The 23,715-nt window shown below is 35.8% G+C and overlaps 1 protein-coding gene across 6 annotated transcripts in view; it reads right to left on the bottom strand.

Annotated features, from left to right (window-relative positions):
• dab2ipb (DAB2 interacting protein b) overlaps positions 1 to 23,715 on the bottom strand; it is a 159,630-nt gene that overhangs the window by 54,748 nt on the left and 81,167 nt on the right. For 4 of the 6 annotated variants that reach the window (XM_058777508.1, XM_058777509.1, XM_058777510.1 and 1 more), the window contains 2 exons: positions 14,996 to 15,108; positions 10,675 to 10,793 (listed from right to left, as the gene is read on the bottom strand). In XM_058777508.1, coding sequence (XP_058633491.1) covers positions 10,675 to 10,793; positions 14,996 to 15,108 — 232 coding nt within the window. Of the gene's footprint in view, positions 1 to 3,379; positions 7,464 to 10,674; positions 10,794 to 14,995; positions 15,109 to 23,715 lie in introns of those variants that run through there. The other 2 variants (XM_058777514.1, XM_058777513.1) reach the window with 2 other exon arrangements.

Here is a 23,715-nt window from a genome sequence, read left to right as displayed (position 1 = left end):
AAGCAAAGACATCTATTCCCAGAGGTGCAAGTGATTGGATTATTGATGAATACGAGTAAATATTCCACTGAAAGCTGGCTGTCTGTGGCGTGGCTTCCTGTAACAGCTTTGGATCTCAGACAGTGGGTCCAAAAATGGGTCACAGGTCTGTTCACAAACAACAGGGAAACACAATAATTGCTAAATGCAAATAATAAAGTGCATCTAACTATACAATTGTGTATAGTTAAGGTAGCAAAATAAATAAATATACACACATTTAAAAGAGAGGAGAAACGCTTCCCATTTCGGTTGTTGTTAATATTTTGGCACAAAATATTCATCTGTCACTTGGTAGACACTAGCCAAATTACACATATGCCAGCATAGACAGATTGTGACACATGCCCTCATCCCCGAAAATCATGAAGAAAAGTATGCAAGGTAAAAAAAATTAAAAAAAAGACTAAAGACTACACTGAATATAAGTTAGCTTCCAGCATCAAGGCTTGTGCCAACCACAATTTGTTTTGTGCTTTGAATTACTGGCTGTTGAGCTTGGAAGCCTGTTTTTGCCTCAGCAAAAAAAATAAATAAATAAATTAAAAAAAAAATTGCTATAAGATGGTCTCGTTGTGAGAATAAAGTTGTAACAATTTTTATTATGATTAAAAACTTTTTTTTCCTATTCATTCTGTCTAATGTTAATAATTGTGAATATTGTTGTTCCTGTGCAGTTCATGTTTATCTTTTAAGTAGAAAAGGTACAGTTTTGGGTCAAATCTGGGTCTCAGCAACACCACTGGAGAAGCAGCACAGCTGTAGAGAAAAGCTCTCAACTCAAAGCACACACATATTTTATTCATGTTGCCACTTAAAGGGACAAGACACAATGTGAAGGGACTATGACAATCTGCCAGTTACTGTCAGCACAACACAAGTATACAGCCTCAAATGTGTTTCTTGTACTGTACCTATGGAAAAGCTGCACTGAATACACTGAAATAAGAGCGGTTTTGTGGTAGCACTGCCATCATGTGTAGAAATCTGACTCACCTCAGAATCCAGCTGGACAGTTAATAAGATGACTATTCATTGTTTTAACTAGCAGACATTTCAGAAAAAAAAATACAATAAATAAATCTGTGGCTTCTTAAAGAGAGAGAAAAAAATTGAGGACATTGTAAAAAATAATAAAAACCATCTGCATCCTGAATGACTTCAAACTGTGCATGTCTCATCTTTGTTCCCTGGACCTGGTTTGTCTGTCCTGGCCACATTCGTTCCTGCCTGGTAGGACAGGAATAACAGCTTTAAAAATGTCTTGATAAGATTCCGCCGTATTTATCTTGATGCATAACACTTACAAATATGGTAACATTCCATTCCGAGTGTGTCCTACATGCAACACAGATCAGAGAAAATAAACAGGCTTCCAATGCCAGCAACTAACACAGAGCCTGTCTGTTCATTGAAAGTTTATGTCCCTGTTCTGACCCGAATGTCTCGAAAGCATTCACCTCTGAGACATCTTTACCCGGTTACTCTGGTCAGGTTGAGCATTCAGAGGTGACCCTCTCCTGAGGAGAAGATGCCCTACCATCCTCCTTATGTTCCAGGAGAGCAGAGCAGTAGTCACGCCTCAGCGGCGCACAACAAATCAATAGATGAGTGAGATTGGTCATGACAGTGCAATTAGAGAGTGACTGAGAGAAAACCAGGCAGGGGGAAAGAGATATGGGCTTGATTTGCAGACTCTATTGCAAGTTTCGAAAACATTTTTGCACACTACACTGTTTTTTCTTGTCTTTTTTTTTATCCTACAATCAAATCTGTTATCCGTCTTTCATTTTCTGTTCCAGCACAGCTGAAGAGACGTCGAACAACAGCTGGTACTGAGGAGACACTTCTCCCTCTATTTTCACACCATACCTCATTCGCTCTCTGCTCAGTTTAGAGGTGTTTGTCAAATAAATAAATTTGGCTTTCCTTACGCATTCTCTGCTATAATACATGAGCTTTCACTTTTTCCATCTGTGTACGTTGCCATAAACGATCTGATTTCTTATGCGTTTCTTTTTGATTAAATTTAACCATGTGTTTAACATACAATTGATGTAGAACCGAACACAAAATAATGCATTCATAAATTGTGGTAAATATATAAACATTTATAATATAATATAATTCATATGTATAATATAATTCAATATGACAGTGTAAACAGTAAAATGTTTAAATTCACAAAATGTGGGAAATTAGAATAGAATATAATATAATATAGAATAGAATAATAAAAACTAGTTTAAGTAAAAATATTAATATGACTGAATCATCTCAAAGTTTGACCAATGAATGACCAGGGCTTTTCCATGACCTTTCCAGTTATTTGCGATTACTAAATAAGGATGTTGAAAAATGATTTTGATTGCGATGAATTCATTGGAAAGAACCGACTCGAGTGAAATGTGATTCACTCAAAAAAACGGACATGCAAGAAAGATTTGCAAACAAATCTGACTTAACCAATTCACCTAGAATAAATAGAAAACACAACTTTAAAACCCCCTGAAATTAGGTAGGTTTTCCATGACCACAGGACATTCATTTAGGTTCCACCAATGACAGTAATTTTAAGGGTCAGATCAGACAGAAAAAGCTCCTTGGTGAAACAACACCACCCCTTCAACACCACCCCTTCACTTTCCCCAGATAACGGAGTGTTGATATAACTCACTTGCATGGTATGCAGAAGTAATTAATCATTAATAAATCTTTAAATCTATAAATCCAGGGAGGGAGATTAGATAGTGAGACACGGTGAGCCTCAGTGTCATGAATGCGAGCAGCTGTTCAACTGAGATATAATTACAGACACACACATACACAAGCCGACAGGCTGAGAGAAGTTCATAACCTCAAGTCATCAAAAAAACAAAACAACCACAAGTGATGCCTGCGATGAACAGGCATCATCCTCAACGAATCGTTTTAAATTACCACAAGAATGACACACCCTCCATCACACAGAATAAACTTTCAATTAAAGTTTAATTTCATCAGATGCAGCCATTTAAAAATCTTAATGCAGATGTGCTGCTGCTGGCCACAGTGACTCCACACTAAAATGGCATCAGAATTTAACCACATGAGTCCAGTGACCCAGAACATCTAATGTGACCAACATCCCCCATCACAGGCAGTGTTAGGAACAATTACAAACGAATACATTACTGAAGAGTCCCAGATCACAGCACGTGAATATAGAAGTGTGTGTGTGTGTGAGTGTGTGTGTGTGTGAGAGAGAGACTTCTAGTTTGCATAATCACATTATAGTTGTGAGAACCACATGAAAACGTTCCAAGCCAAAGAAGGATCAGGAATCAGACTGATCACTCACCAGTCATCCTGTGAATTCAGTGCAGCAGTCGGACAGCGGGGAGAACGAGAGAGGACAGAAGATAACTCTGGAAGGGAAGGGATCTGTTGGGCAGCTCTCAAAGCTCCATTTTTCCCTTTTCCGGCACTGAGCGCTTCCCTCTCCCTGCTTCTCTCTCTTGCTCGCTCAGCACTGAGCAGCCCAACCGCTGCCGGTTGTTTTCTGGGGAAGGCGGAGCGGAGAAAATCTCTCTCTCTCTCTCTCTCTCCCCACCCGTTCAGCCCTTTCTTTCACCCCCTCTCACTCTTTCTCTCTCTCTCTCTACTGCCCTCTTGTGCTCTCTCTGTTACTCATCCTTCCTCTCCTTACATATTTTTTCCACTGTCCTACTTCCTGTGCTCTCTGTATCTCTCTCTGTCTGGATGTGAGTTTGGATGTGCGTGTGCTTAAATGGCTTTACTCTCTCCCGCAGACAAAACCAGATATGCACAAAAATGTGAATCTCACATGCATGTCTTTGTTAGTCAAATGACTCCCTTTCATCCCAAATCAATACTCACAGATGGCTGTGACAGAGTACACAGCATATAATCAACCAAAACAATTTTCTCCAATACTAAAATAAAATGGGCAATTTTAGAAGCAGCCCTGGCTTTGTCAACAGACATCTTCCAGACTTAAGCTCAGAAATCAGCATGTAAACAGTCTGAAATGTTCACAGCAGGTCTGAGGCTGCCTGTGATAAAGTTTTTTTTTTTCTTCTTTTTTTATTTTTATTTTTTAAACTCTTAGCTAACTGGAGAATGAAAACTACATATAATCTATAATTTAAGGGTTAATGTTAATAGGATTTAGTTTAGTTTAGTTATATTTATATATTTGTATATACGAATATATTTGTATTTTTTCCCTGAAAGCTTCCCAAAGCTGAATTTTCATTACTTCAGTTTTCAGTGTCACATGATCCTTCTGAAATCTTTCTAATATGCTAATTTAGTGCTCAAGGAACATTTCTCATTACTATCAATAATTAAATTTTTTTTTTTTTTTTTTATGGAAACGATTATAGATTTTATTTCAGGATTTTTAATAAATAGAAAGTTAAAAAAATATATTATTATTTGAAACGGAAATTAAAAGAACCAAAGACTTAAACTACTTCAGTCTGTGTGCATTGAATTTATTTAATACACGAGTTTCACAATTTGAGTTGAATTACTGAAATAAATTAACTTTTCCACGACATTCTAATTTATTGAGATGCACCTGTAGGTATAACATAATTTATCAATTGAAGAGCTATGTTTGAAGTTAAAACCAATCAATAAGAACTATTTTTGCCTTTGGAGTTTTTGAACAAATCATTAGGGTAAATGATTCAATGACTTACTCAAAGACATTCACTTGCTTCATTTCTGAGTGAATCTGTAATGTACTGAACATAGACCTTTTTCACAGTCCGCGTGTCGTCATATCCAGCATATTAGTAGCGTAAAGGAATTTCCGCCTGCATTATTGTCAATGGACAGACGCCAGTTTTGTGAAGAAAATTAAACTAATTTAGTAGGACTTAGCAATAAACATCAATATTTGAAACAGTTTATTAATACTGATGCCCTACCATGTATGTCATCCTTCATTTTAATGTTGCTAAATGCTGCAGTCCGTAACTTTTGGCGCTCTAGCGGTTAATAAACAGAACTGCGTGCGTCTCACGGAAGAACATTGTCGCCAGAGCTACTTCTCTCTGTTTATGCCTATGATGAATCACGCAGCTACCGGGCTACTCCGCAGCGGTACCTACACAAACCAGTCTAAAATAGTCAGAATATAAACACTTATTATAGGTGTACCGTAGTGATTCAGGACAAGCCAAAAACACGGTTTGGAAAATGTATTTGTGGTGTACTCGCTTATTATATAAATTGTATAAATTTTAAACACAAAAAAGTTACAGACTGCAGTTTTAAGTTATCTGATCGACGTGATTATCACCACTGCCGCTGTTGCCTGTCATGAATAGCAGCACGCTGCTCAAATTACTCCCAGAGAAATAATCGGGCTGATTTACATTTATTTTTTAATATTATTTTGTTTATTCTCGCAATATATTTATTGATTAACCTCTTTATTGATTGATAATGCTGTTCAATTGCACTCAATCACGCAGGATACGACTTGTTATTAAGATGATCAATGTAGTTATTTTTAAATATTTATTTATTTTACAACTTTAAGTTGATGTAATTATTCAATGATTGAATCGTAAATTAAGTGCATGAAATATGTAAGCATAATTGTTTAATGCAATACGTTTCCCCCAAAGCTTAATCATCTAAAACATTCTTTAGTCGTAATTAATATTTTAAGATTTGGTTAATTTAAATGCTCTTTAATGTGATATGCTGTTTGTATTGTTTTCTTGCAGTTCTGTAATAAAATAAAGTGCTCAGACTCTGACGTGTTGCATATACACAGTACCCTGCTGAAAAAATCAATAGAACCCTGCCCAAAACACAGTAGAAAATGTAATGGATTTAATGGTTATAATGGGAATTGTATTGGTTTTAATGGAAACTATAATGGTGTCTACTGGTATGTGATGGATTCTATTAGTGGGATGTTAAATCCTATTGGAAAAATGCCCAAAACACACTACAAAAAGGAATTTTGTAATGGTTTTACTGGAAAAAGCTAATGGTTTATAATGGTATTTTAATGGAAACCACTGGAATTTCTGTGATGGTTTCTATTGGGATAGAATAGATAATAGATAAACAATCTATTGTTTTTTTTTTTAGCAGGGTATGGCTCGCGTGCTCCCCTTTAAGTCACAAAATATACATTGGAATATCATGAAACCATCTTCCTTGGTTTCACAATACTCAATTAATGATTGTAAACTGAGTTTAGTGTTTTTAGAAGATGTATCTGTGCTGAATTTGACAAATAAATCACAACAATCCCGTTCTATGGGCACAGCCATTGATTCAGGTTGCAGCGGAAGTTTTTTTTACGCTACCATTTGAAACTTCCGCTCTTCGAATGCGGAAGTGTGAAAAGGTTTGAGCGAATGACTCAGTGATTCACTTATTGCCACCTACTGGAATAACACTGTAACCTACAGAAAAACCCCCACCACACAGACCTAAATCTGTCTGAATCGTGCAAACACTGACAAGAGGAGTGATTCACAATGAAAAGTCCCAGTGCTGCTAGCCAATCAAACTGAAGGACTAGAATTAACTGTTGTGTAAATACACCGGTGTTAAGAAGAATTGTTCACTCAAATGGCTATGATACACAGTTATTATAATTTAATAAATATAATAACTATTTGTTGTAGCCATTTCAGTATGCCACTGTAAATTACTGTAACAATTCAAATTCATCTAGTGCATTATTAATGTGTGAAAAGAGGAGACAGTCTCAAAAACATCTTCAGTGATTTAAAACAGTATTATTGCCTGCACATTCAATAAAGACAGCCAATTTTGTTTTGTCCAAGCAGACTCAACGGCCGACTTTGAGGCCTTATTAAAATCACTCATCACAAAACATACATATTGAGCTTGACAGTTTGATTAAAAGTGGCTCTAGTTCAATCTTCATACTTCAGTCTTTCCTTAGGAATTAGTTCCTTTTTTACCAAATGCAATTTACTGAGCAATAAAGCAATGCTGAGATTTTTTTTTCCGATATGACAGTTTCCTTGACAACATCACTTCTTTCCTGCTCAGTAGGGAAAGAACGAAGGATACGTGAGAGAACAATAAAACAAGTGTAGGGAAAATTGCTTCAAATGTTCAAATGCTTTTAATTTAGATCTGACCCTGTAAAGTCATTAGAATCTATTAGTGCCATTTGAGAACATCAAATAAAAAGCGGTGCCAGTCTATGAACTTTATTAAAGTCTTTACTGAAGTTTGTATCAGTGACACGAGTTGTGTGTCTGTGAATATGTGTGTATTTAAATGCTCCAATTCTGTCCACGTGTCTATTTGTGGCACTCTTTATCATTTAGTTATCATTGTAATTTTGTTTTTTAAAGTTAACATATCATGGTAAATAAAAATAATTTTGTGTACTATATGCAGATATAGATATACGATAACTCTGACAACACAGAGTTCATTCCTCAGTCCATCCTCCACAAATCATTTCTGAAAACTAAACTGCAAATACACACTATTGAAAAATCATTGTGGTTATGTCATCACAACCCTGAGCATATGGCTGCTTACAATGACATATTATTGCCTCTTTGATATTCAGCATTCTGCAGGTCAATAGCCAATCATAACAGACGGCATTTACACATAAAAAAATAAAAATGGTACAGTAGCAAATAAATAAATAAATGATTTCTAAGGTCAGACAGTGGGTAGAAAATGGTCATATAAAACTAAATACTAAAAATTAAAGTAGACATAGCAGATAAAGAGTCAAATATTAGTAGATACCCCCCAATAATGTCTATTTTTGACATTCATTTGACTTGAAATCCAGTTTACACTCTAAGAACAATCCTTTTCTCCATCCACCGGAACAGAACAGCCTGGCTTATTGATAAATGGTTCAACTTATGACTGGTATCATGTTTCCTACAGTGAGTCTCCTAAGTGCCATCTGTGCCAGGAGGACAAACAGCACAAACTAAATGTTGCAGTGCATTATGGCTGAACATTATAAAGAAATTAGTAAAACTAAACCTCACCTACATAATGGCTTTCTACAAAAATGCTACAGAGAAAACTGTGTGCATGTCAATGCTGCATATAATAAATGTCCATTTAGATGTAACTGCCTTTGTATACGCATATCCCTTAATGTAAGTGCTTTCAAAAGAAGAGTCGATTTCTATTAACAGCTCTCGACTCTTTCTAATAGAAGCCACAATCAGACTGTCACACAGGGTCATTTTCAGCCAAATGAATGTAATAATGCAGAGATACACACACAAACACTCAAGCACAGATAGTAAGCGGCACAAAAGTAAGCTGCACTCACATCAGCCGGGGCATCGGGCACACAAACTCAACAAAAATCCATTTGGCCCCACAGAAGTCCAGAGTACTCATCCCCTATCTGTACAAGCACAGGCATCCATAGTCTGCTCCAGCCAAGCCATGCTGAAAGCATAGACAATTACTACACTTAATCCAATCAAATGAGATGCTTTTGGGATTAGCAGCATCTGCACATTTAATCTCATTTGTGTAAAGAATGGTTGAGCAGCTCAGGCCGTGGGTTTAGAGCAGCGGCTGCTGTTAATGCTGCTGATATAAGGTAAACGAGGGCTGTGACCGGCTGGGAATTCTTAGGGTCTGAGCTAATGGCTAAAGCTAAACTGGGAAAACGCTGCCAGCTAATGCCCAGATTAATGACGAGGGAATCAACGCTGAGCACAGATAAGTACAAATTGGGGTTGTACTGATTGAGGTCCAAAAAAAATACAAAATAAAAACTCTCTATATATCAATATATCTCTAGATTTCCTCTCTCTCTCTGCAGTTCAATATGGTTGATCAGCTGGCTGGTTGGCCTGAGGTTAACCAGGTAAAATAAATGATGATTGCTTTAAATCTAAATGCAATCCAGCTTACCCAACAATGTAATTTATTGATATACTAATAAATGTGATATTTTATCAAATAAAAGTGTAAATAATATCATACAGAATGACTGTAATGCCACGTGAATCTGTCTGTAGACATTACTGGAATCCATAGGATTTAAAAGCACCAAGTATAAATGTTTAATAGCAGCAAAGATAAATGTTCACGGGACAAGAGGCTCCAAACATTTCATTTTGAGTCCTGCTTGGAGAGTGTGCTTCACTGGCAGTCTATCATGACTGTTGTTTGCACTGGGGGGAAAAAAAAGCTATTAATTGTTTATTGGACAGTGGGCTTTCGATCGATGCATTCTTGTCCTGCCTGGAAGCCTGACTTCTCTATATGATTTACATTTAGTCCTACAGCAGACTCCCATCTCACAATACCTCAATTAACGTCCACTTTCAAGATTTAAACTAGAAAAGAAAATAGGAATAAACAGCCAGACCAGAAATTTGTCACGTCAGTCTATTTCTAGTACCACTACCAAACTGTTATTGTTCTGCAAATTGTGAGCATAACAGTAAGTGTATTACATTTACGGTGAAATAAAATACAGCAAAACTTTCCAAATCAGAAATTTGCATAGAAATGAGCAAAAACTCAAGAGCAGAGCACAGCTGCAGTCTGTTTAAAGTGAAGGATATTTATGGGATAAGGGAAAGAGAAGATGCATGAAGGAGCATCTCCGAGAAAGAGGCAGATGACAGATTGGACTGCAAAGCTCTGTCGGTTTTCACTGACAAGAGAGGCATGTCAAAAGTGACCTCAATAACCAGTCTGCCAAACAGACACACAAACTTTCAGGCCACACACACACACACGTCATTGTTCACTGTGCAGCAAATTATGCAGCACGGACATGAGGAAATGCAAAATCGCACATTTACATATGGTGTTATTCCATAGGAATTAGCACACAGAATGCAAACACATGCAAAAGTATCTATACTAAGACTCAACCGATCATACAGTACATATCCATTCACATCCAGTAAAGTTTTAAAATAGGTCAGAACCAACTGCCAACTTTTTATTGTCTCCAATAACACATGGTGCCATGACTGTAACAACTGATCTCCAGTCAAGACAGTGACTGAAAGATTAAAGATGACATTTTAATGCCATTTTTAAGATAAGTTTAGCTAGTTTAAAACAAATGGTTCTCAACAAGGGAGCATTTCCATGTGGGCTGCAAAAATGCTTAAAATTAGTAAAAATGAGACATCAGTTAAAAGAAAAAAAATCAAGACATCTTATTTTAATTTGTTCTTTCAACAAATGGAATTTTAAAATAAATTGTTAAAATATGATTTTTTTTTCTTAATTTGGCTTAAACTGGCAGTAAACTCAGTCCTAAAAAATTGTGAAAAATTCTCAAATCTATTCAGCTTGTAAAACTCTTATAGCTTGTAATTATGGAACAGAATTATTTTAATTGTATATTTCTGAATTACTTTAACATATTGTCAATCCTAGTTTCTGTAGTAGGCCTATATATTTGAAAACAAGCAGCTGTGTCATTACAGAAATAGCTTTCATTGCAGTCAAAAAGCGTGAGAACCACTGGTTTAAAACTATCCAAACACACAGATCCTCTGTAGAGCAAATGTTTGTCTGAACAGGTTAGTGGTGTAGAAATTAAACACTTCAGCTTTAATAAAGATTGGAATAAGACTGAAAATTGTTGTTGTTTACCTGTCGTTGTCCACTGGTCTGAAGCCTGGCAGGATGTGTCTGAAACTGCTGTTCCTGTCCAGTTTAGGCTGACTCTTAGTCCGCTTTATTGAGCCCTTTAACCTGCGACTCAAAAACCCCTAATGAGGAAATGACAGAGAATAGGACAGACATTATAATTATAACAGGCAGATTCATATTGATATTTCACCACCATTTCATACATTCACTCACTCGTTAATTATCCCACATTATACACCCTTTTTCTGTGAAAGCACCTGTCACATTTTTGCGGCTCAAGACTCAACTTCCTTTAGGCACCAGTTACCATGGAGACAGCAGGTTGGCATCAAGGGCATGGAAAGGAAAGGGAGGCATAAAGAGAGAAAGAGTGAAAAAGAAAAAATGAAAGCGAGAACGTGAAGGATTGTAAGAAAAGAATGAGAGTCAAGGACAAAATACGATCCGCTCATCCTCACTATAAGGCTGCTATTGTAGAGATAAAAAATGAGAATGTGAGAAAGTGAGAAACGCAACAGAGAAAGAATAAGAAAAGGTGTAGAAAGAGTTTCTGGAGGAAAAGAGAGGCGAGTCAGCAGACATGAAGTTTCTGACAAGAAAGTGTTAGTAAACAAACAGAAAGCAGGCTGTTCCCCCCTACCAATTAACACATCTGCATATTCTACATAATTAAAGCACCCTACTGATTACTATTCACAATATATGCAAATTATTACACACAGACATCTCTTAATCACAGAGCAATCAGTCAGAGTATTGCAGCCTACCGTTCACTAGCATCAAAAGAAAAGGAAATCAAATCAGAAGAGGACTGAGAGAGACAATGATAAGAAGACATCTGAATAATAAACAAGCTCCCCTGTCCAAAGATAACACGAATTGCAAAAATATTGATGCAGTAAGCTTCAAAGCTCGCTTCAAAGAAGGTTATGAGTTTGTAATTTCATGTTGCCAGGTTGTCAAGTGCTCCGAATAGAGTCGAGAGTAAACCGATAATCAGTTGGACTGGTATTTCCTAAATTAATTGATTTTTAGTTTCTTAGTATTGGTTAAAATGACAATAATAGATGGCAGCATCTTGGTGGCTCTCTGAAGAACAGCAGTTTAGAGATTTTTATTCCTTTTTTTTAATTAATTTATTTATTTATTTTGACTTGGACATAATCCTACACTACCATTCAAAGTTTGGGGTCAGTAAGATTTTTAATGTTTTTGAAAGAAGTATCTTATGCTCACCAAGGCTGCATTTATTTGATCAAAAATACAGTAAAAACCATAATACTGTAAAATATCATTACAATTTACAATAACTGTTTTCTATGTTAAAACGTCATTTATTCCCGTTACAGCAAAGCAGAATTTTCAGCAGCCATTCTGATTCGGTGCTCAAGAAACCTTTCTTGTTATTATTACTGTTGAAAACAGTTGTTCCACTTAATATTGTTTGTGCAACCTTAACTTTGTTTCAGGATTCTTTAAAAAAAACAAACATAATTTACTTAAAATATTAATCTTTTTTAACGATGTAAATGAATTTACTGCCACTTTTGATCAATTTAATGCATCCTTGCTGAATAAAAGTGTCCGTTCAACTTAACACGCAGCACATTATTGTATGTTCTTATGTTATATTCTTATAATGCATATGTTGTGATAGCAAAAATCAGATTGAAAATGTCTCTGTTGTCATTAACATTATAAAAAAAAAATTAAAAAAAACGCTTCACAGACCATGTCAATCAAACAGAGCTCAACAGCAAGGAAGCACAATCATGTGGATCAAAGCAATATTCTGTGTTAAATATTAAATTATGGTTTTAAATGAACCACAATTGAAATCACAATTACTTTACAGAAGAATGTCATATGATGACAGAAATGTGTTGCTATGAGGAAAGAATGTGTGCATTCCTGCAAAACATTCTTCCCCTTTTCAGTATTTATACAAAAACTGCTCTCATGCTCTTTTATTGCAAAGAGCCATTCACACCAAGGATGATAACTATAACTACAAAGTTTAAATAACTGTTATAATTCTATGAGAATAGTACAGTCCACAACACAACAATAACGACACAGAGCAACAATATTGTTGCAATCACTTTCAGAACTTTGTTTTCCAGCTGATGAATGATAAAAACATTGATAGCCAATCAGAATCCACCTGTGCATTTAAAGCAGCAAACAAAATAACTGCAACACACTCTTATAATAAACAGAACATTATATTTCTTGGTGTAAACGGGCATTAACCATTTTATTTGAAACTATTTTTGCACACAATATCATACGTACAAAGATGTGAAAAATCAGATTGAATGAAAAACGAATCGGGTATCAAAACAGTGTTCGTTGCAGCCCTAAATAATTCAGCCATGGTATGCAATGTCAAACCGTGTTAATAAGCAACTATCGAGCAGGTCTGTCAAACAGGTCATGGATGTTGACAGTCAATATCCAGGGCCGGATCGTGGTCCCATGAGGCTCTTGGGCACACATTTTTGCAGGACTCCATCACCCTTAGTTCTACGTTAAACCATAAGGATGCTTTGACTAAACAAATTATGAAACACATTTCACCTTTTCATAGTGTGAAAGCAGACGAGAAAGCCTGGGTTAGGTGCAAGCAGCAGAAAATAAATAAAGCCTATATATCAAAACCCTGCCAGGAGCAAATCAATGGAAAATTACCTGAAATATTTACTTATGACTATATCTAGCTAAATAATATAACTTTAAATAAATTTCCCAATGCCTTGTCAGTTCAGTCAACTGTATATGTCAGGCATCCAGTACAGTGTCAGATACAGTTTAACACAAAACAAACCTGAGGCTCCTGATTAACTAATCGATTAAAGAAAAAAAAAAGAAAAAAACACCAGAAATCTTTGCTGAAAACGGTGTTCTTGGGCTTTTCCCACACTCCTCCTTTACCACACACACAGCACCGATTAGTTCACAGAGTGGGTTTTATACTGCATTCACAAAACAAAACTATTCATCCATCTTTCTTGACATGTACATTAATTATACCACAATTTCTTTCATATAAGAATCTTCAAGGTCTTTCAATACATCTGTCCATGCCTCATGGTCAAAACCAGATCTGGTATTGAATGGTGTTATTCATGCACAATAATAAGAGTTCAGAAAGGAGGATAAAAGGAGAATAGAGAGGGAGAAAAATCTCACAAGCTCCTGATTCCGAAAGGTACAGTACCACTGCCTACCAGCAGGGGGTGCAGGGGGATTATCATTACTTTCCTAATTGTCCATATAGACTGACCTAACAACCAAGCTATGTGGCATCTTTCATCATTCACCCAAAACAATGACATCTAAGGCTTCCATGCTCTGCCTTGATCCTATTCAAACATGCACAGCACTGAGAAGATTTGTGATGGAACTTAAGTGTTCTCAGATCATGTTTTAACTTTGTAGGAGATATTTGCAAACTATGCACTAGCTTAGACGAGTAATTGGGCCTGAATCCCCAGAAGCTCAGAGGTCAAGCGGCCCTCGAGTCACCTCAGAGATCTCATTTAAATGTAATTACACCTGCATTCAGTAAATGCTAAGCAGAGAAAAACACACAAAAAGCCCACATGCACTGCATTTAATGCAGAGGGTGAAACTACTGTATACCACCTGCTGTTGATTGCTAATGATTCACTTCCGAAACTGGCACATAATGTGAGCCTCAATTTGAAACGATTGCTAACAGACTGCTTTTCAATCATGAGAAGTTTTTTCATCCCTTGCTAATAGAGCCCATGCTCATAAACATATCATTACAACTTCATACCAATTACAGTGAGCATTCGAATGTTGTTAAATCTTCCCTGATGCCCATCAATAAAATATTCTTTTCAAATGGAGCTTGTTTCGGGGTTCATTTGTATGTAATATCCTGATGTATAATCTAGCCTATAAATATAGCCTTGATCCAGACTTCAACTTAATACTTAAAATATTAGGCTTGGTATGTGGTTTTGGGCTGGATCACCAGCTTGAGTTTCAGCTGTTCAGTTATTAGGTTGAATGCACACTGGATTTTTTATTTTTAATTACTTAAAAAAAATAAAAATAAAACACCACCACAGCACACATTTATAGCCTCAAGTAGGAAATTAGCATTTGACAAAATGACTTGAAAGCTAAAGTTCATTAGCACTGCAGAGTTTTAATGCTAAAGATCTGAAGTAGTAGTAGCAATAAAGATAAGATACATGTGGGCACAGTATGTATCACATCTGGATTCCAGACTGTGTTTGATCAGACGCACACACTCTTACACATGACAAACACACATAATACTCACCGTGACCCTGAAAGGTGTAGCAGCAGTGGCAGTGGGCTCCATTGTAGGCGGGGCTTTGTCAGGGGCGGAGCCTGGCATGCTACGTCTCCGCCCTGTTTTCTCAGGTGGAGAGTCTGTAAGACAAGAGGTACAGGGAGAATGATTGTCCCATATATAGAAGTTTGTGCACCATTATATATATACAAACACACACATAGCATAGACATTTACGGACATTTTTTAAATTGTAAAACGCAGCTGAATAGATACATATTTTTTAAAGATAGCTTTATAATAGCCAAGAATACACCCACATGCACAAATCCCAGCATGTTGTCCAAGTGTGGATGTAGACTGCGAGACTCTCACAGCATGTAATCAAATATTCAGATACCACATAAACAATCACTATGCCAACACATCCATTTAGTGACTGATCTTCCACTCATAATGTAAGAGTTGTATGTCATAGATGTCCTAATAGCCCATTCATAAAGTCATCAAATCTCTACCTCATTGTGCCCTGAGTATACAAAGCTCTTAAATCCTCCCAATGTTCCTCACTGCCCTTCAGATTTCACATGCTGGGAAAAAGTGAAGCCTGACTGACTGCCTCACTCAATCAGTGTCAGGATAGGTACATAGATCTAGAAACAGATTATGTTAAGTGCTTCGCTCTGATCTCACCATCACACACTGATCCCCCTCCAAGACACTGCCTGAGCAAAGTCCTCAGTCAGAACTCAATTTCCCACCACACACACACACACACACACACACACACACACACATAGAGGGGGAACAGGAGTATAAATTCTTTTCAAGCATCGTTTCACCCAATTTCCCAAATTTCAACCATCTGGTATATTGTGTGGGCTGGGAAATAATGTGGACATAAGCTTTCTTCAAGTGCAAGATTGTACTGTAAGTTCACATTTATAAGGAAAGTATACATTACATTATTTATTAGACCATTTTAAATTATGTTCAGCTTTTTTTTGCAGTTCACTTACAGTACATATTAGTAGTGCAATAAATGCATTGTAATACATAATATTTTGTACAAATATTCCATGAAGATTTGAAGGCCTAAAACAAAGTATTACACAAAAGTCATTTAAATCATATTAGACAAACTTTAGCATTTGACACTGCAGGACAATTCTGGAAAATTACACACTGATTTTGAAATGACAGAATTTTGAAATGAAAACAAAAAACCTTTTCTACAACAGTGGTCAATGAATTAATAAGTTTGCTTATATTATTATCTATGAAATAAAAAGTTGATCTGTGTATTTTGATCATGGCAACTATGAGATATGATTACATGTCATTAACTAACTGCATGAATTATTTCACTTTTCAATTTTACTGTACATTTCTGCCATATGGACATAGTCACCACTGATAAGCTACTACTAAATATAATGTAGAAACTTCAAAATAGAAACTTAAATTTTCTGTAAAGCTGCTTTGCAATGATTTGTATTGTGAAAAGTGCTATACAAATAAATTTGAATTGAACTGAATATGAATGATCAACTATGAACTATAGTATATTATAATCAGTCATACTAATGTAAATTTAGTCATCAAACGTTTGTGACCCTGGAGCACAAAACCAGTTATAAGTAGCACAGGTAAATTTGTAGCAATAGCCAAAAATACACTGTATGTGTCAAAATGATCATTTTTCTTTTATGCCAAAAATCATTAGGATATTATGTAAAGGTCATGTTCCATGACAATATTTTGTAAATTTCCTTCCATAAATATATCAAAACTTAATTCATGAATAGTAATATGCATTGCTAAGAACTTCATTTGGACAACTTTAAAGGCAATTTTCTCAATATTTAGATTTTTTTGCACCCTCAGATTCCAGATTTTCAAATAGTTGTATCTCTGCCAAATATTGTCCTATCTTAACATCAATGGAAAGCTTATTTATTCAGCTTTCAGATGATGTATAAATCTCAATTTAAAAAAACTGACCCTTATGATTGATTTTGTGGTCCAGTGTCACATTTATGAACAGGAAAGTCTGTTGAGATGAATCTGATACACCCTGTTCCTCTCATAAATGATAGCACAATGATGATGATGATGATCTTCAGTCAATTTTTCAATGGCATTATTGCATTATAAAGGGTTATTGATGGGCATAATGCATTATAATTATTCATAATGTGCATTGTAATACATTATATCTTGCCGTAATTATAACGGAATAAAGTGTTACCAAAACCTCTACAGTGAGCAGTGCCCTGTTAGCTATAGTATTATTTCACCAAAAAACGAGGATGTTACCCAGGACTTCTGTTACCCTAGTATGCCTTAATACATCTTCTCAGATCACTTTTAAAACAGATTTTAAAATGCTAAACACAAAACTGAAAGAAAAAGAAGCAGGTGGAAGTGCAAAGGTCTCATTATCCTGCTAAAAACCCTTTCAAAAGCAGATTATTAAACAAGTCAACCAGTTTCCATCAAGCCCGGTGGTGATGTGTAATGAGAATTCAACATTGAGGAGCTGTGTAGTTTGATCTGGGAGAGATGGCTTTCACTTTCTCTCAGTGTGTGAGTGTCTGCTTGATAAAGATAGAAGATGTGAAGGAACGCAGCTGTGAGAGAGTGAGTGTGAGCATCTGCTTGAACTGAAATCAAAAAACAGTCCTTGTGGCTACTAAGTGTGTGGTCATTTAGTCCTGATACAAATGTCAACCACCCGTATGCTCAGGGAGAGAGGAAAAAAAAGAAAGATGCAACAAACGGACACACACAGGTCTTATAAGACAACATTTATTACCTGTAACCTATAACATTTATTTATTTACCAACTACATTTCAGATGTTTTTGGTTTAGGACTGATTCCACTTAATATGTGCATCAAACAGGGCTGCTAATTATTAGGGGTGTCGAAATTAATCGTTGCATCGCGATGCGGATGTGAACGATTTTGCATCGATGCAGTAGTAGACCATAATCGATTATAGCATATGACATCTTTCACATATGCGCTTGTCACGCGAGAATTAAAAATGCACTCTCTATTTTAAAATCTGAGCTTAGCTTTTTCCCGCATATGGCACGTGTGTGTGCTACAGACAAACGCGGCGGGCTTCATTGCGAAGAATATGCGCTGTGAGACGTGCGCACTGCTTGACAGTGCTTACACTCGCTATTATTTTAGTCTTTTACTTTAGATATGCTTTCATTTCTGCCGTTTGGAATGCAGTACATTAGATGCACGAAACTCACGTACTGACGGACTTTCACGTGCGCTTTGTGTTTGTTTGTCCTGAAGCTCATGGCTGCGGTTGTGGCTGCGGTAAATGCACTTGCATCTACTTTTATGATAAGAAATTGATGTAAACACAGTCAGTTATGTTTTCAGAACAGAACAGAACAAAACATCTGATATGTGGAAATAGATCTGTGCATTAGTGTGAATGCAGTGTATTAAAGCTGCCAGTGTCTATAATCTCATCAGCAGAGGCAGACAATAGCTAAGTACAAATACTTAAGTATTGTACTTAAGTACACTTTTTGAGTATCTGTACTTAAGTATTATTTTTTCTGTAAACTTATGACTTCACATTTCTATCAAGGTCCTCGAAGTAGTATACTACTGGTACTATATAGCAGCTTTGAAAGTCAGTGGGTGATTTTTTTTTTCTTCTCCAAAATGTGACTTTCTTTTTTTTAGACAGTTTATCAGTAATCACTCTTGTAGGGCTACATGAAGTGATTTCCCAGCATTTTTGTGAACACTGACCAGTTGCAAATGTGATATTTATTTACAACAATTCAATAATAAAAATTGTGGTATATATTAGACACAATATTGTCTGATTTTGCTAAATCGTGTACGTGAAAATATTACCTATAAAGCCACAGAAGAACTGTTGTGCGTCTCCTAATAAAACACAACATGTGTTGGACTTGAAGCAGCACTGCACAGACCGTTCCATCAAAGTACCGTGAGAGAGATCAACAGAATTTTTGTTTTGATGTCAAATAAGTTTTGCTGTTTTGCTTTTTTGTTAAAGCAGTGTTGCTGTTGTAAAGTTATACAGCAACAGTTGTGTTGCTGGGTTTTAAAGCAGGTGTGATTTTTTTTTCTTCTTCTTTATCACTCTGTATTTACAGGATTTCACTGTCCACTCTGTTCAAATGTGGATGAATGGCTACACATAGATGTGTGTGCACACACTGTAAGAGCTGTGTGAGATCACTACCATCCTGCTTTTGTGGGGGTGGGAAGGGGTGTTAAATAATAATTTTGTGATTTGTTTTTGTCATTAAACTTAATCAAATTTCATTAAAAGTATTTGACAAAAATATGACAAAAGGATTTTTTAAATATACATTTAAAATATGCATTTTGGAATTTATGATATGATTATAATTATTATTTGTTTGTTTACCACAAAGTACATGACAAAATATGGCACAAAATTATTTTTAAAAACACATTTTAGAATTTAAAATATGATTATATTATTTTTTTTTCACTATTTAAATAGAAATATTCTATATTTAAATTGAATAATTATTATTTTTTTTTAATTTTACCACGGTGCCATGTCGAGAAAATGAATTCATTAAACTTAAAAATATACATTTAAATATGCATTTTAGAATTAATGATATGATTATAATTTTTATTTATTTATTTATATTACCACTATATTTTTCCACTATTTAAATAGAAAAATCCTAAATTTAAATTTAATAAAAAAAATTCTTACCAAAAATGAAAATTTTTACCATGGTGCCATGTCAAGAAAAACTGTACCATGGTAATTTTCAGAGTGACTAATTACTTAAAAAAAAACAAAAAAACAAACCTGAATACATTTCTGCTTTATTGATGTACAAAGTTTTACTTTTACTTCAACAAAAATAAAAGTCCTTCACCAGAGGCCGTGTTTTTCAGTCAGATGTCAAACAGCAATTTATTTCATTTATCCTTAGATGCTGATAAAAAGGTGTTTGCTGTTGAATATCTTTTGTTGTCTAAACCAGCGTCATGATGTAACCTCTGAAGAACAGAGCAATAAGGCAAGAAGATGTGACCACCCACACAGACACCAACACCTGCATAACTGTCTCTCTCCTCGAGCTGAACATGTGTTTCCATTAGACCCGCCTGTCCTCGCCGACACCATGATTGACAGGTACCTTCCCAGTGGTCATACAGGACAATCGCCTTGCTCTGCTGTTCCCATAGCAACCACATCTCAGACCTGCTGAGAATTCAGCCAGTCTTAGAATACTCTCTTACAGAAGCAAGACCAACTATTAAAGCGCACACACACAGGTCAGAAAACACACTTCCTGAGCTATGGGCTGGGACACAATGTTTCCAGGTTTTCCTGTAGAGGACATTCCTGAGTGAGAATGAAGTTACGGAACATGCCTCATGATCAAACGCACATAACTCCATTAAGAACTGAAACACACTGTTACGTGCCAACAAACTGGATTATTGTACATTTAATTGTAATGTCCAAACCTTGGAAAACATCCTCACAAATTTATTGACATGTAAATATGAATTGTAAGATTCTTTCATGTGATCTTCACCATTTCAAGTCATCATTTTATGTTCTCTCTCTCTTGAATAAATATTTATTTGATCAAAAATACAGTAAAACGAGTAATATTGTGAAATACAATACAATTTGGAATAACTAAATAATAAATATTTAATACATTAATTTATATCTATTTTATAATGAAATAGTCACTTTATAAATGTCTTTATTGATCAATTTAATGTATCCTTGCTAAATAAAATTATTAATTTCTATTAAAACAACAACAAATCGCAGTCATCCCAAACTTTGGAAATAAAAAATGTATTTAGTTACCATTTGTAGCACACTTGAACCCATTTTTCATACACTAGTACACTCAAGTGTACTACAAGTGGTAATTAAATAATTTTTTTAAATACAAACATAGTATGTTAAAAGTGCCTTTTAGTTCATATTCATGGTGTCTCAAAATAGCACAGTTGAGTACACTTAGATGGATTTTAAGTTTATCTTAAGTACTACTAAAGAATAATTTTTAGTGTATTAAGTACAAAATTAGTGCGCAAAAATAGAGCACTTTAAGTCCATCATGGAAGCGTACTTGTTTTTCACCTGGGCATGATTAGGAATAAGAAATAAGCAAACTTAAGAATGCTCACAGTTTGCTGTACTCACTTTGCAGTAGCAACTGTACGTATAACAGTATGATTTTTTTCAACTGGAAAAGTCCAAAAACAGTAGAATTACTGAGATGAGTCTCAACATGGCAGCAAATCTGAGGGGTGCCACCCTTATTTAAAAAACAACAACAATAGGGACGGTTTTTGTATGCAAAGGGTGTGTGGTTACAGTCCAGTAGTTCTTTTTTTTTTTCCAATCAAAAACTCTCTGCATCTGCTCGTAAAGCTCGCTTTGCTTTGATGACTTAACAGCTATGCAAAGACTGCACACATACGCAAAAGAGACGCCCACCTGTCAGCTCTTTGAAAATAGAAAATGGTAGAGTAAAATATTATACTATGAGCCAGTACATCTGTCTGTCAGGAGGCCAATTTCCTTTCTTTCTTTTTTTCTCCAAACATGTTGTAAATCTATGTTGTAATCTATCCAAAGAGTCCAGTGAGTGCATTATAACAATGCAGCATTAGCATACACAGACACATGTATTTGATTTCATCTCATCCGGTTAGTTGTATGTATAATGACCATTTGTTATGCAATACAGTGCAGAGGATTAAATGAGTCAACAGCAGTAGTGCACAATGAGTAAAAGAGTCAGAGATGAAGCGAAACGGCACATTATGAGCTCGATCTGTTCTCTACAGGGGTCTGCAGTATGTCAGACTACTCATGATTGAAGCAAATCCAATTAACAAACCACTCACCACATGCTTTCTGCCCAAAACAACTTACAGAACACTAATAACAGGGCCAATCCATCTGGAGCAGAATCTGGTTTAGTGGCTTTGCTCAGTGCTGAATTGTGATCTCAGTATCCGCCCAGTTCCTAGATCATCCCTACAAAGCGGCTGAACTTCAAACATTTATATTAGTGGCCCGGTTCTTTTGAAATACCACCTCCACTAAGGTAAAGAGGAAAGGATACAACTGAAAGTGCAACTCTTTCAAGCCAATAGTTACTAAAAGAACAACAAAAAGAGAAGTTGAACACAACTAATGCAAAATAAGGTTGCTGTTTTTGCACACAAGGTTGAAGAAAACAGACTTTCCAAAACATAAAACACACACACACACACACACACACACACACACACACGGAGACCCAACAATAGCAAATCACTAACAACTATGAACTAGTTAAAAATATTTCACTGACTTACAGACTCTAGCACAACATTCGCCTATCAGACCATTCTGACAAAGCTTTCTGTTTTGCCTGTTTAATCACGGTTATCTCTGTTGTCCTTTCACCTCCCTCATTCTCTTTATTTCCTGTCTTTCTTGTTGTCTTCAAGCTCTTTTTCCCATTTTCTCACTCTCTTCCTTTGTCTGTTTTGACTTTCCGGACTGACCTAGATCTTCTGTTGTTAAGTTTACACTCTCTAGATTACACTATAACTTGTAACTGTAAAACTTTTTTTTTTTTTTATCAGATCACTCTTTGACATACTGTAACCTTGACAAGTTTTTTCTACAGTGGTATTTACCCTAGTTTCCTGTATAAATAGATGAGATGTGACGTTTAATGGAAACTCCAGCAGAATTCCGGCTCAAATCCATCAACGCTCCCTACAGCATTCTGCAAAGCAACTTTATGTTATGATGAATTCATCCATGTTGAGGGTGTAGAATTTGAATCATATCAGATTGCGTGTTCACATCACAAAACACATTTGATGTGCTACAACACCTGTCTCTGATTATAAATGCATAAACTTTTTTTTTTTTTTTTTAACTATGAATAGTAGAGAGATTACAGGAAATGATGGGGTGAAGAGGTGGGGATAGGAAAATGCTGGGAGCTGGAAGTTGCCTATGAGAGCACCACAGCACAATGTATCAAATCACATGGACCTGTTGCTAAGCTACAGTTTTGTAGAGATGTGACAACAATTCTGAGATGATAGAAAAGACTGGAGAAGAAACGGGAAAGGTATCCAAAATATTGCAAGCCAGATTTAACCTCACACTGTTCACATTAGTACCATGGTGCAATGTATCAAATCACATGCACCAATTATTAGGCCACGGTTGACAGAAGTGACAATGAGAAGAGGTATGAATTGCAAAGTAATGTGAGCTGGATTCAACCTAATATTTCCCACATGAGCACCAAGGCTCAATATATCTACTAGACCAGTGGGGGGGTGGGGTGGGGGTAACTTAAATACTCAATTCACTAATTTTATGATTGACATGTTAAATAAATACAAACCAAACAATAATAATAATAAAAAAATACCTGCACCACTTGTACATATTCTGTGCCGTTTCTCATTATGCTGTGTGAAATACAGACTGAACAGTGGCTTAAAACACCCGACCACTGCATGAGCATATGATATGAAAACTACAGCTCTTAGCTGGATAAAGCAAGCCAGTGTTGCGCTAGTAATGTAATGATTATAATCAAGGTAAAGATGATTTTAGTGACACAGTACAGGAGTCGTACATTAGGCTCGTGTGTTATCTGTTATTTTTGATTCACAAACAATCCGTGTATGTGCACA

This window comes from Onychostoma macrolepis, chromosome 05 (assembly GCF_012432095.1).
Source record: "Onychostoma macrolepis isolate SWU-2019 chromosome 05, ASM1243209v1, whole genome shotgun sequence".
Lineage (NCBI taxonomy): Eukaryota > Metazoa > Chordata > Actinopteri > Cypriniformes > Cyprinidae > Onychostoma > Onychostoma macrolepis.
This window is presented reverse-complemented; position numbering and strand designations above follow the sequence as displayed.